Genomic DNA, 15,965 nt, shown 5'->3' with positions numbered 1-15,965 from the left:
TCGATAATTGACATAATTTTTTTATTACTATCATCATTGTTAATACTAATCACAACTATAATTATTATCATTATTATTGTGTATCATCATCATTGTTATTATTACTAATATCCACCACTATTATTATTATTATCATGATTACCATCAACACATGAAAATAAAATTAATTTCAATAGGATAATTTTTTTTAAAATGAGTTAATTTTAAAATTAAAAATTGAAGAAAAAACAAAAACCAAACAATGAATTATTGTTTTCAAATTATTTGAAACTCAACTAAAAATCACCTCAAATAGAGCCTAAATTTATCAATTTAAAAATATATGAACCAAAATTAAATTAAACTTAAAAATACAATAGATTTTTTTAAAAGAAAAAAAGGGTGGAAGAAAGATGTTAGAGTACTAATAAAAATGTAATTCAGAGGTGACATGATTATTGGTTATTATTACAGTCTGTCTTGGCTTGTTGGGTACTGCGGCTTCTTTGGCTTTACCTCTGATTCTCATATATACACATCACACAATACACAGTCACACAATACAACTCAACTCTAAATCCACTTCCCCACTCTCTCTCCTCTTTCCATCGTCCATGGCCTCACTCATCGAATCTGGCTGGCAGGTTCTCCCCTTCACTCTATGCATTTATTTCAATTTATCGTCACTTCCCACCGCTTCAACCGCCACTTTTTTTCATTCTCTCGCAAATTTCTTAGCGTCTTTTCCAGGGACAGATTTGCCATGCGATTTTAGGCGATGCTTGTTGTCTATTTATCGATTTATTGATGTAGTTGGCCAGAGTTTGCGCATTATTGGGTTTGTTTAGGAATGAGAAACCGTGCTTGATTGATTGGGGCTGTTGTCATTGCTGTTTTGATATGCAACTATGCATAATGATTGCTCATTGCTCTGTTTGAAACTTTAATTGTTCTCACAGATCAGTGTCCTTGATTATTTTAAAATTATGCCTTTTTTTTAACTTTTCAATCCTAGTTATTTGTTGCCTCATCCTTATTGCCACTGGAATGGTGAAATACTATATTCCTAGAGTTTTGTGAACTCTGTTGAAGTATTCAGTAGTGATTGATTTTTGAGATGCATATGTGTTAATTATTGAAAGAGTTAGCAAATCCTCATATTAATCTTCCTGTGCATATAATATATTAGAAATTAGAAATATAAAATGTATTCATCAATATGTAGTGTATAAAGGTAATGGTAGTTGTGAACAGAGGCAGGCTCAAATCTTTCCTTGCTGGAGCACATATAATTTAGCATGTTCACGGACGTAATTTCACTTCTTTTTTTTTGGCTTTTTGGCTTCAGATTCTTGCAGGTCCTGTAGTTTGCATGGTTACATGTTTGTACTAGTTGCCAAAAGTGGAATTGATGTTTGGTCCTTTTAACTTTTTGTGGAAATGTAATTCTCTCTCTTACCCCTCTTACTTTTCTTTGTGGTGCAGTACTTGATCACACATTTCAGTGATTTTCAACTGGCGTGTTTGGGAAGTTTCTTTCTACATGAAGGTGTTTTCTTCTTGTCTGGACTTCCCTTCATATGGCTTGAGAGGGCAGGGTGGATGAGCAAGTACAAAATTCAGGTCTGCCCTTGTTCAAATTTGTTTTTATCTCAATTTTGTTTTTCTATTTAGAATGAGCATCAGTCATGACTAAACTGCTCCAACATTGTTTGCTTTGACTTAAAATTAGTGTTCCTTCACATGCACCTTGTTTTTATATCAATTATTCCTTTTACCCTGTTTCCTTGGTGCTAAGAACAAGTGAAGAAGTTCCTGGATATTTCTCTTTTCATAGTGTGTTTGGATAACACAAAAGAATCAGTTCTATCCCACAAAATCATGACGATATCATGAAAAAAGTAAAAGCAACTATTTGTTGGTTACTTTCACCGTGAAAAAGTAATTGATTATTTCTCACCGTGAAGCTAATCCAGACACACTATCATTTTCTTTTTCCTTATGTCTTACATGTGTTGTTCTAACAATGCCTTTTGGTGTTGACTCTCAACCTTTGGGTTGGCTGGTTCAAACAAAAGAATTTCATTGAAAAGTATGTAACATAATTTTCGGAGACGTGTTCATGCTATATTTGAATGGTTTATTGACTGAACCCCTTTGATAATGGCAGGAATGATAAATTGTTTTCCATTTTCACTTGTAAATATGTAGCTGCAAACATTAGGAACAATAACAGAAGTTAAATTTTGTCAAGTCTTGATATGCAATCAGTTTTTCTTGTTGATTTTACTGTGCTACTCACTAGACTTCTTTCTCTTGGTCCTTTTTCCTTACCTTAAGCCTAGTCTGATTAGTGTGCAAGATTTACTGTTGTTGCTAATCTTCCTTGCTTGCAGGCCAAAAATAACACCCCTGCTGCTCAGGAGAAATGTATTGTTCGCCTGTTGCTTTACCATTTTGGTGTCAATCTACCTGTTATGGTTTTTTCATATCCCGTCTTCAGATACATGGGCATGCGGAGTAGTTTTCCCCTACCGTCCTGGTACATTTTGGTTCTTTTGAGCACTGCCATGATTCTAAACATAGGAGTCCCATGTTAGCATCTTTGACAGTAGATATGTCTGGAATGTGCTTCTTCTGTTAAGCTTATTTAGCAAGATTGGATTTTGGTCTTGCAGGAAAGTAGTTCTAATTCAAATAATCTTTTACTTCATTTTGGAGGACTTTATATTCTACTGGGGACATAGAATACTGCACACAAAATGGCTATACAAGCATGTGCACAGTGTTCATCATGAGTAAGTTCATTTGTGTGCTATGGGATTTTAGCTTTTATTATGTTTATTATCAATAGACTACTATAGGGTTTTGCAATATTGTCAAGGTATGCTACACCGTTTGGTCTTACTTCTGAATATGCTCATCCTGCTGAGATACTTTTCCTTGGGTTTGCTACCATTTTTGGTCCCGCCATTACTGGGCCCCACTTGATAACTCTCTGGTTATGGATGGTTCTGAGAGTCCTAGAGACAGTTGAGGCTCACTGTGGTTACCATTTCCCATGGAGTCTTTCGAACTTCCTTCCATTGTATGGAGGGTGAGTGTGAATTTACTTCTCCTTCACTTGACATCAGCCATTTGGTTTATTCTACCATTGTGCCTCTTGTTTAAACTTTGTGTCCTCACTTTCAGAGCTGATTTCCACGACTATCATCACCGTTTATTGTACACCAAGTCTGGGAACTATTCATCAACTTTTACTTACATGGACCGGTAAGTATTGATTGTAAGTATTGGATTGAGAACATAGTGATTAAAGAATTATTGTTATTTTATGCATTGTTGCCTCGAAATATTGATATTTTACTAATTATACTGACAATGGTAGATGACATTTTTTGCTGTCGTATTAGGATATTTGGGACTGATATAGGCTACAGAAAGTTGAAAGCATTGAAGAGCATAGGAGTTGAAGACAATAGTGAACAAAAGAAACAATAAGAACAAGTTTTTGGGAATATCCAGGAATGATTAGAGAGTTGATATGCAACTTGAGGGTATATTTGAAAAATTTCCTATCAACTCCTTATGTGTTCTTGTGTTTGTGTAGTGGCCGGTGTTGTCTACAATGTGCTGATGGCTGTTTCTGGACATTCATGCCCTGTTAATTAGAAAAACTTCATTAGTGACAGTGATTTCAATTTTTGGATGTTTACCTTTGCTGATCTAATATTCTTGATAATACCCTGTTTTTTCCTTGTTGCGCGTGAATGTTATTTGTTTGATGATAAAATCATTTGAATTGTATGGAGCCAAAGTTATGATTAAAGCCTATGGCTACCGCATATTACATAATAATTTTAAATATTTTTATATCTTTTATAATAATTTTTTGGGAAATCCGCATTTTTATTCTCTTACTATTATCATTTTTCGAATTTAGTCTTTTACTTTTTTACGAGTTAAATATCCACTATTTAATTGTATAATTTTTCGATAACTTGTTAACTTGATATTGGATATTTAATGGAAATTGTGGTGTGGTAGTATAATAATAAGATAAATGTATAGTAAAATGTCATGTTAACATTTTTATTAAATGGTAGATGTCAATTAATAAATAGACAAAAATTACACAATTGAAATATTTATAGATTAAAAACAGAAAAAACCCAATAATAAAGAGGCAAAAAATATAATTAATTCCAAATATTATCAGAGTATCAATATCACTTACTACCCAAAAGGGAAAGCATCCAACTCTTATCATTGTTTCGCGCTTGTCAGCTTTTTGATTGGTGGATAGTATGCACACGGGGTGGTAAATTGTAGCAACGGAAAGTCATCAAATTTTCAAAACATGTTTAAAAATAAAATAAATTCATCTGAAATTTCAAATATATTAAGATTTATAAAATTAATTCTTCCAAGATTTTTGTTTCAAATTCGTTTTTATTAGAATCTAAACTAAACAAATTTTTTTAGGTTAAACTAAAGAAGTCTTTTTATTCTTCTAAAAACAAAAAGTCTTTTATTTGTTATTACGCGTATGTACTGTTAATGTTACCAACAATAACTGCAACAGTGCAATCTTATACATTTGATGGGCATAATTCATAATTTATTCATTTAATGATTGACCCTATTTTTGGTATTGTGATAAAGTGATGTATAACTTAATGAACATGTTGTCAAATTCAGTTTATCAGTCTAATCTTTTGCCGAGGTAAAAAAAAATAAAAAAATCTCAGTCTAATCAAAGGCATAGCATGCCTACTTGGATTAAAGAACTCATGAGAATATAAAAAATATCCGGTGAGAGTGTAAAATAAAATGAAAAAAGAGTTAAAAAGAGACTAATCATGTATTAAAAACAAAATAAAAATATCTGACTGTAAATGATTTACGTTTATAATTTTAAGAGACTGGATAATTATTTTAAAAAATTATTTGTCATCTTTCCTCTGGGAAATGATTTCGACCTTTAGTCTGAATACTTGCTGCACCTTCTTTAACTTTTAAAATTTTACAAAATCCCAAAACTATCCCACGTTGCATAATTTTCCTGAAGGCACATCAAATTTGATGTGTTCCAAAATCTATTTATTTTTGTAAGTAAAATAGACTTACACAAGGATTAATATAATATTTTAAGTTATCAATTTAGTGTTTTTTTTACCATTAATGTAGGATTTATACACATATTAAAACAGATATTTTTCCATATATAATATTAATTATTGTATTTATTAAATATAATATATAATTAAAATTGATAATATTATCAAATTATAATATTTGGTAAATTTAAATAATATAATATGTTTTTACAAAAATGAATATTAAGATATACAGTTATTATTATTTTTAAAAAAGTAATTTTAAAAATATCTTGAATAGAAAAATTCAAATTTGTATATTTTAAAAATTATTAGTCGCTTAACCTTTTTGGAAAAGTGAGACAAATTTTGGTAGTTGGTATAAGACCAACGGTCTAGTCACATGTGAAAGAATGATCCTCCATTCCCCCCCCCCCCCCAAGTAAAGTATACACAGTCTAGTTGGTAAACTTTGTGGTGTATATTATGTGCATTTCTCTCACACTAATTAATCACCCTCTCTCACTTTTCTCAATCTCTTTCACCATGACTTCCTTCATTCAATCTGCTTGGCAGGTTCTAGCTGGCCATTCCCTTTTATGTCTTTTCTTTCTTGTTTTTATGTCCTGCATAGCAAGGATTCAAAGAATCCCTTATAATACATACATGTTTGATTTAATGCCTATGGTTGAGTTGTTGCATGGAATAAGAAACTCCCTAATGCCAACACCATTGTGTATATTTCTCTTATTTTTATTTTTGTAAATATCGAATTATCTACTCTGGAGAAAGTTAGGGCCTTTTTACTTCTGTTTTCATTTTAAATTATAAAACTGTCAACTTGTTTTCTGTTTTCAAAGATTTTTACAGAAAACAAAACAAAAAAAAGTTATCACTTTTGTTGTCCCTTACAAATATTTGAAAACAGAAAACCAATTGAAGGTGAACTTAGAAAACATTTTGTCAAAGTAAATGGGCACTTAGTTCCTGCCTTGTTTTGTAATCACTTTCATTTTGATGTGTGACTTTTTCTTGGTCCATTTCCACCATTTGAAGCCAAGTCTTCTCATAGTGTTTTTGGAAATCCGATTTACAACCAACAAATCATCTTCTCATGGTGAGATACTTTTCCTTGAATTTGCTACCTTTGTCTCCTAGAATATAAGAGTGAGGTGAAGTCTTATATTGAATAGAAGTAAAAAAGTTAAGTACCGTATAAGTGAGGAAAAAATTTATAAACTTTAAGTTTAAGATTTTGGGATAAAATGGGGTGTCAAATTCTCTTATGTGATTGCTCATTACTCATTGATGTACATCTTCCACTTGCCCTCCGATATAGGGTATAAAAAATTGAAGGCATCCAAGAGAGCAGAAGTTGGATACCCCAGAAAGATGAGAGTGTTGATATCCAATTATGCCTTGTTTTTCAGACCAAAATAACCAAGTTGTTTTCAATGGTTCATTTCTTTTGTTAGACTTAAAATTTAAATTTATTGGCAATTGTGTATGTTGTGGTTATGCTTCAAAGTTCAAAGTAAGCACCATAAGCTTCTGTAGATTGGATCTTAAATATTTGGCCTGTTGAGTAGCCAACTAAGCAACCTCCTAATCAAAATTAACAAGTGTTTGTCATGACATTGTTATCTAGAGGAGTACAACTTGTTAGTTAGGTTTTGTCAATTGAAGGTTTAAGCAGCACATGATGAGTAGAGGAGTACAACTTGTTAGTTAGGTTTTGTCAATTGAAGGTTTAAGCAGCACATGATGAGTAGTGTACTAGAACGTTCTGAATACATTGCAAGTTAAGCAAATTGAGTGCGGGTTTAGATTAATGTTGAATAATTTAAATCCTTTAAAAATACCGTTAACGTGATTTTAGGTGAATATTTATATATTTAGTCCTACACAGAGGAATTGAGATTTTTTTATGGTAGTCTGGGAAAAGAAAAAACGAACAACCAAACTAAATTAGATTAAGACAATCCTTGATCAAAACAGTAATTAATTAATTAAACCTTTCATTTTGGTTGGGGGGTTTAAATAGTAAATATGGGATTTGCCAATAACACTCCCCTAACCAATGCATGCTTCTAATTGGGCCTTTTCTATTTCCGGTTCTGTTGCTAAATTCAATTAGTAGCCCATTTGTTCGCCTGGGTTTGCCGTTTAGCATACCCAAATATGGTTATCATTGGTCTGGTAGTGTATGACAGACGAGTTGTTAAATATTTGTTAATTATTATTTTTAATTATAAATATTTTAAAATTTGCTAAGTATAATCATCTAATACCAACGATTGATGACTTAGTTCAAATACCAACATTTTCTTTTTCAAAGAATGGGTATAGGGGTATAGCCGTATAGTCGGTATAAATAATTAATTGGCAACTCAGCTTAATTACAATGCCTAAAAAAAAAGAGTATTGAAGTAATTCCAGTAATTGTTTAAACTCTAAACTACAAATCTGTGCAAAAATTCATACTGATTGAAAAAATTCTTAGGAATGAAAAACTGTACACTTTTTTATCAAATAAAGTTTAGATGAGTTAAGACAAATCTTAAGGGTTAAAGAATACTTACAAATATTACCTCAAAGGTTAATTTCACATCGGCAATGGAAATTAATCTTACGTCCATTTAAGATACGAGTTTACTCTTGGATCAATTTTTGTTGGTAAAATTGTATATTAATTGTATCAGATATTAGAAATTCAGAATTATATTGTTTTGTGAAATTAAACAAATGTAATGCTATTTTCAATTTTTCACGATGATAATATCTGAGCTTGCATCATGTCTTTGCTTCGTGCCGATCGATATTTTCAAGGTTTCGACTACAATAATATTGTCAGGTTTCGTTTATTATGGTTACATAACAGAAGGCTGAATGTGATGCAAAACTTGTAATGAAATGAGTACTAATATGTAAAAACAAAATTATAAATAATTATTACGGGGAGAAAACCCCTTTTTAACAGCAGTATATCTATATGAGTTATGAATTATCTCTTTCTATTTCTCTCTGAAAGTTATTTATATACTAATTTCCTAATAAATATTTGCCGAATTCAATTTTTCTGATAAAGTTTTTGGTGCACGTATTTTTATTTTTGCATTTCAAATTAATATACTATAAATGGATATAGTTAACCCTTGAATTATATCCTGCACAGGTGAAAATGGATATGTCTGATTCTATCAATGCCGCGGTGTTTCATGTGTATGTCACTATTTGATATGTCTACATGTGTTTGGAAGGAATATTATCCCACCTAAGTTTCATACGTTTACGTAACATGTGTTTGTACGGAAACCTCTTTGGAATAGCAAAACATCGTATATGAGATATATACATTTATGCCTGCAAAATAAAGATCCCATCGATGAAAACAGGAAGATCCATTTAACAGAGTATTAATGCACAAAAGTTTTTTGAGACGTGACTCCCGGTTTTGAATTTACGTAAAATGATTAATTCTAAGATCCTTTCTCTCTCAAACAATAACCAATTAAACATGCAGATCAATTAAAGTGGGTTTGTTTTAAGTTCTAAGTTTGAGTTTTAGATATATAAATGTGTTAAATATTTAAATAATTTTTTTTATTATCCACAATAATTTTCTTCAATTTGAATGTAATTACCTCCTATAATTGATAACTATATGTTTTATTACAAAAAAAAAGGTATGGGTCTCTTTCTTTCTCTCTTATATTAAAATTTCTTCCTAATTATTATTATATGATATATGGTTCAAATGGAAAAGTGGTGGCTTATAAAAATAAAATAAAAATGGCAAGGTGGTACATATATGATGTGAGTTATTACTGAAAGCACATTTCTTTGCGGATTTGCAATATAATTATTCCTCAAATCAATTTCCCGGGAAAAGGAAGGTAAGGAAAAGACAAAAGTTTGTCACCCGGTTAGACATAAAAATTGACCCTCGAACAAGAAATGTTTGTGCTAATGCACATAATTACCCCATTATGACCTTAGAAATGTTCCCAGAAGCTGTGACAAATCCATTTTTCGATTTGATTTAAGCAAATAATGTGGGTGACAAGGTGACCACCACAAAAATCGTGGTGTCCATTTCTCACCCCTTGAAACTGTTTTTTAGCATCACTTTATATATTCTTGGCAGACCAATAATTCTAACATAGTTTTACTCCCTCGTGCCTATCCCTTTCCTAGCTAGTTAGTGAGGCCAATGTGCGAGGAAGCAAAATAGACAGTTAAAAATCATCATCACAAGGAAAAGTGAAAGAAAAGAAAAGTGATGAATCTTTGCCACTCGTGCATGAATTTGTCGAATAAAACATCAAAGGGGAAACTCAACTTTATGCTAAAGTGCTTTGAGTTTTTGTCTTGTTGATGGCCCGAAAACGTTGTGATCTGATCCATTAATTGTTGTAATAGTGCTTCCATTTGTATTGTATAAAATAAAAATATATATGATTAATTATTGTACGTCAAAATCTTGTTACAAAAAAACATGTGAGACCATGCACCAACCAAGTATATCACATCAATCGTGTGGTGGGTTAATGGAATCTTTGGTGTTTGTTCATGACACCAAACAATGGTTCTTTGCACATGGTCGTAGAACTGTGCAGATACGAAAGATCAAGCAACCCAACGACAATGTTTTTTGTTTCAAAAACGATTGATCGAGATTAGGATTTGTATTTTCATGTTGTAAAAAAAATATTCAATGCCATAAATGGGAAATTGGGAAGATTTTACACATGCTTGCTAACTGAATCTTAACTTCCATTCATGTAAAAAAATATAAAAAAAAAAATTAAGTTTCTCTCATTTAGGACAAAACTTTCTCACTTGCTTTTATGTGATGTAGTGAGCCTTCCCTCTTATCGCTTCGTGCTTAATAGTTCTATTGTGTTTAATTAGATGCTCATAAAAAAAATGGCCTCCCTAAAAAAAAAAGAGTTAACTCAAATGTCCAATATACTTCATTATGACCTAATATCAAAATTATTTAAATATATGCAATGCTAAAAAATAACAGTGTCGCAAGCTCAATCAAAATCAATAAAAACATCCTCTTAAAAGTAGAAAGTTGACTCACTCAGTTAATCTCAAAGGTAGCTTCCCTGAGAGAGCTGCTATAAGCTCTTTTTCCATTTAGTTTAGAAAGAGTAGCTTACTTTTCACTTTTCAGGTATGTTAGTGCTTTTCTCTAATGATAATGATGTCATATATATATATATATATATATATAATCACTTTCATTAATTAAGTGAACAAATAATACATAAACAAAGAACAAAATTGAAGTGAATTTATTAATTTTGATGACTACAATAAAAGTTGAAATGTTAGAAATATATATTGGGAAAGAAATCAAGTCAAATGGTAGGTACAAACTACAAAGTAATGTTTTAATGCATAAAAAGATTTTTTCTCTCTTTCTATATAATTTTTTATTAATAATTATAAAAAATCAGATTATTTATTCCACACTTTTAATCTAAAATGTAAAACACATTATTTTTACTTTCTCTTATGTAAATATTTAAAAATAAGAAATAAAACGCATTACTATTATTAATGGAACGAGAAATACAAATAATAAATTATTATATTATTATCAACAGTAAAATTGAATTTGAATCCTTTAAGTAATATGATGAGATTGAATGTGAATGATAAAAATGTAGTTAAAATAATATATCTTACTCAATCTTTGTTTGGTTGTGAGAAGAAAATCAAAAGATGAAAGATAAGCAAGAAATAGGATGAAAAAAGAAATGATTTGGTTGAAGTGAAATAAAAGATAAATATTTAAATTAAAGTTAATTAGTACGTAATATAAAAAAATTGATATTGAATAAAGATATATTATTATTATTATTATTATTATTATTAAAAAATAAAAAATATTAAAAAAATGCAACTCTGTTCGTAGCAAGTACTCCAAGTAGTAACAAAAGAAACAAAACACCCAATAAAAATAGCGATTTTTACACAAATATGCTTACTTTGAAGATGAAATGAACCGTGTTAATATTTCTTCACACTTCTCTACAAATTGGTGCAACCAAACTGTGCAGGCATCCCTATGTCCACTCAGTTCTTTACTCTCCCATCTTTCCCCTCTATATTTAATCACGAAGTGACTAACGACTAAGTTCTTAAATGTATATTATTAAAAAAATTAATAGATATTTATATCAATAATATAATAATCAAATAAATGAATAAAAATAAAAATAAAGTGTAGACTAAGGGACAGATAGATTTTTTTTAATTAAAAAATTAATAGATTATTATCTGTTTATTTTAATAAAATCTGAATTTTTATTCAATAAATAATATGATTTTGTTATTGAATATTATGTTTTGTTAAATTAAAATTATAGTATAATTAATTTTATCTCTTAACACTTTAATTGTAAAATCAACAGTAATATTTATTTTAAGAAATTTTATCTTAATGTTATATTTTTTAAATTTTAGAAATTATATAATCAATTTTATCTCCTAACTTTTTTAAATTATAAAACCAATAGTAATTTTATCTAAATATTATATCTCATTAAAATTTATTTTTTGTATAAACAATTTTTTGTTTTGTTTTGTTAATATTTAATTGTTAAATCCTATTTTCTTAGGCGAGAATGTTAGAGCATTATATTATAGACAACTATATTTAGATAGCTGTATTGTGTAGAGCTCTTTAGTCTTGACAGGTTTAGAAAATACTATTTTTACTGTGGATTCTAAAAAGGTCTAAGCAGGAGCATGTTTCTTAATCTGAACCTATTTTTTTTTTATTGTATCCTTTCTGTTTATATATATATATATATATATATATAAATATATATAATGTGTGACTGAGAAAGGGAACTCGTATTTTTCTGATGTAATGTGTCTCAAATCCTTTAATAATGTAATCCTTAATTTTTAACAGAGAAAAACTTTTATTTTTCAAATCTCATAAAAACTAGTGTTAACATTGGATTGATTGAAAAGCATTATAATTTTCAAATTATGTAAATGCACAAATTATAGACGTCATAGTCATAAGTTGCAATATTGGGAGGAGACAAGAGTATTCATTTAATGTTTTAGTGACATATTACACTTCGTAATAAGATTAAAGTAATCTTTTATTGACTAATTTTATTGGTATACATTGAAAAAAATTATTAAAAATTAATATAAATTCAATCATTGTTTATTTGCGTGACATATAATTAAGAAATACATTTTATGTTTTGATAGGTTATTAATATAATTTAATTAATATATTAGAAAATCAAATTATAAATATTTTATAAAAAAATTGATGATATAAAATTATTTAGATAAATTTTATTTTTTGTTGTTGAGCCTCCTATTATTCTAGTATGCTACCGAGTAGACTCCTTCTAAGATGAGAAAATATTCATAAATTTTTTAAATTAAAATTAATTTTTTCTTTTAGTCTTGTCACTCCAACATATATCAGGTGTTGTTTTTCTTTTCTACTCCTATAACTTTAATAATCTATTATTATAAATTTTATTTTAAAACAATTAATTAATTTAATATTTAAAAATAATGACATTGAATTTGATTTTTAAATGTTAAATTTTGACTATACATAGGAATTTTGACTATACATTGTGGGAGATTTATTTTTCCTTGTCCTCATCCCCGTAGTTTCCACGGGGCCTCGAAATTTTTTTTAAAAAATGACAGCGAGGATGACCATTTGATGTCGTGTTGCGACGACGCGGTCTTCTTTCTTCACTTTTATTATGTTCCTATGCCGGGATGAGCTGCCGCGACGACATTGCCTCTACACAACTCTCTTCGTCTTTCCCATCTCGACATACCTCCATCACATGCTTCGTGGTGGTGCTTCCATTTGCAACAATACCCACCACCATCCACCACTGTTGTGCCGTGACAACACAACTTATCTCTAAGATCTAGTCGTGCATATCAGAGAAAGAGAAATGGTGTTTAGGATTATCACTCTAAGTCTGTGTGTTGTTGCCCCTTTTGAACGTATAAATTGGGTTGGGCCTATTTTCCTTTTCCTCGTGAGAGTAATAACTTTTTTTCTACTCAGTGTATTTTCCTTGGGGCGGGGGGTGTGATCGCCGTCCTCGTCTCCGCGGAGAAAAATTCTTGTATAAAGGGTCTCATATAGGACAATCTCCACGAGAATCCTTGTGTGCAGGTCTAAATTGACACCCCTAACCATAGTTTAAAAACCTAGTCCGACCTGACTGGTCGGGTTGGGACCTAACGACATAACTAGGCCGGTTTGGTTATTGTATCGGTCATGTATCTGACCCAGAATGACCCGACCGGTCTGGGGTAAACCCGACAACCCAGGTGAGTTTTTAAATCCTGTTTTGCATTAAAAAAAAACAAAAAAATGTTCCAAAATATTCCAAAAAAATTGAAACTCGTGTAATTGTATTATTGAATTATTATTTATGTATTTGTATTATCAACTTTAATACTTCAATTATTATTATAGATTTTGAAACATGAATGAATTTTTTTTAATTAAATAATATTAATTATATACTTATATATAATAAATACATATATAATTTTAAAATTTTTAATATATACAATATCAAACCAATACAATTAATAACTCAATGATTGTACCATGAATTCATTACCTGATCTCAACTTGATTTCATAACTTTGCCCCTAACTATAGATGACAAAACTTGACAAGCCTCTACTAGTTACAATACTCAAATCATACCTAGTAGATTTTGACCTAAGCATATTCCGTAGCCCACTAGCCATCTAAAACTAAAAGCTAATCATCCACTACGACTACCATAGATTCACATGCCAACTGCAGGAATCCTGGGGATAAAGTCTTTTCGCTGCATGCAAATTGCATGGTAAACTCAAGCGTCCCATCTAATTTCTTTCTGCAATCCTCTGGATTTGTAATATCTTCAGTCGTTCAATCTCGAGATTTTACAAGATAAAACAAGACAAGGCAGCAGCAATAATTGTCACATACGATCATATTTTATTCAGGCCAACTTAGTGGAGTCTTTTTAAAGTTGCCTATGCTGTTTGGTTTATTTATTTTATAACTTTTTATAAAAGGAGAATATATATTAATAAGTTTTTTTTTAAAAAATTAAACAGTTTAATTTTTCTTTTAAAAAATAGATTTTTAAAATATTTGAGTAATTTTTTTTATAGAAAAATACTAATTTCTCTTTTCTTGTCTTTACTCTCTTCTCTCCCTAATTTGGATCCTCTCCATCGATCCATGTTTCTCTCCGTCCACTCTACTGCAAAAACCTAACCATTAATTTAGGAAGTTAACAGTAATTAAAAAAAAAAGAACATTAAATATGATTGAATGCTGAGATTTTGCTGAAAAGAAAATTCTGATTGAGTCGTATAGGAGAGATTTGGGTTCTCTCCCACCCCCACTTTTCACTTTTTTTCTTGTTTTATTTTGTATTATCACTCGCCATTTTTTTTTCCCACTTTATGATTTAGATTATATATAGGTTATTTTGACGACTTTTGCTGTATTTTTTATTTTCTAAAAAAAACTATATTTTGGTCAACAAATAAATGGAATTTCATTAACTAGAGTAAAAACAAAGTCTCAAGTCAATATCTGAATTCCTTTATGACTATTTTTATTTGAGAGATATACATAATAAATATAACAAAAAATTATTCAAAGTATTAAATTTCATCATAAATCACATTTCAATTTTCAAAGTAAATTATCAATCACAAGTAAAAAATATCAAAATTTCCAAACATTACATGTTCGTAATAAATTAAACAATATAATAACTTTTCGGTTAGGGTTTATTTAAAGATAAAAAGGGAAAAGTGGAAAACTAATACATCTTTAGGCCTAGATTCAGATCGATGGTTTTTAGTTTTAAGTTTTCAAATTTTGAAAACTAAATCTACTTTTTAGTTTGTAGTTTTGTTTTTTCTAGTTTAAAAAACTTGTTAATATTATCATTTTTCTTCATAAAGACCACTAAAAAGATGTGAAACTTTTCACTTGAGAATGCGATGAAAGTATACGGAGTGAGAGCAAAACATAACAAAAAGAAAATATTCAAGTTTTTATAGGCTTTTACAGATTAAGCCCACATTAAATCATGAATGAATTGAACTAAAAAGACCTAGATTTAATTTGTTCTCAAAATTTAAAGCTTGATCCTACATTTCATTGAGTGAATTTAGGGATGGTCAAATACGGATTCGATATGTAGGATGCCATTTGTAGTGAATTAGATTAAAATATCTAAATTTAATTCAGGCTTCTAAAATAGATCTAAGCTGGTGAAAATCTGATTTTTTCTTCTTTTGCGAATGAAGCCCATACTAAACCATGATTAGATCAAACTCAAAATATTTAAATTATTTTGTGCTCAACATTTAAAGCTCAATGTCTTTATTTCATTTGACAACAAGCTGGTGTCGAGCTTGATGGAGTTACAAGCTATAGGGGTCAAGGCAAAAAACCCCAATTCAACTTGGGATTTCTTAAATGGACGAATCTCAGTCTTAAATGGACGAGCCTAGCCAGTCAAATGTGACAAATGCCATTTTTCTTTTCTTTTCTCTATTTTAAATTGAAAGAACAATGTGGAACTTAACAATATGAATTTATATTGAGCACCTTAGGTATTTAATTCCACACGAAATTTTTCTTTAAAATTTAAAGAATCAAAATTGTCATTTTTTGTTTTGTTTACGAGCTCTAGTGAAAAATTTATTTTTGGTTATTGGTGCCTATGCTTTTCGATGGTTAACCAACAAGCGTGATCATTCCATATTTTGATACATTGGTCAAGTCATGATGGAAGAGTTAATTCAAATACTGTTGCGAAAGGGACATGGCCCTCC

At 29.9% G+C, this 15,965-nt stretch overlaps 1 protein-coding gene across 1 annotated transcript; it reads left to right on the top strand.

The window, feature by feature from the left end:
- Positions 1-538: 538 nt before the first annotated feature.
- On the top strand, positions 539-3,736 carry LOC100790183 (putative methylsterol monooxygenase DDB_G0269788-like). Its single transcript, NM_001254226.2, is given in 7 exon segments — positions 539-623; positions 1,465-1,602; positions 2,376-2,521; positions 2,658-2,777; positions 2,864-3,076; positions 3,172-3,252; positions 3,393-3,736. Coding segments are annotated over 7 exon segments (816 nt in total). The 5' UTR covers positions 539-593; the 3' UTR covers positions 3,481-3,736.
- Positions 3,737-15,965: the final 12,229 nt, after the last annotated feature.

The sequence above is a fragment of the Glycine max genome, chromosome 2 (assembly GCF_000004515.6).
Source record: "Glycine max cultivar Williams 82 chromosome 2, Glycine_max_v4.0, whole genome shotgun sequence".
Lineage (NCBI taxonomy): Eukaryota > Viridiplantae > Streptophyta > Magnoliopsida > Fabales > Fabaceae > Glycine > Glycine max.
Note: the sequence above shows the minus strand (reverse complement) of the source record. Positions and strands in the feature narration are given on the sequence as shown.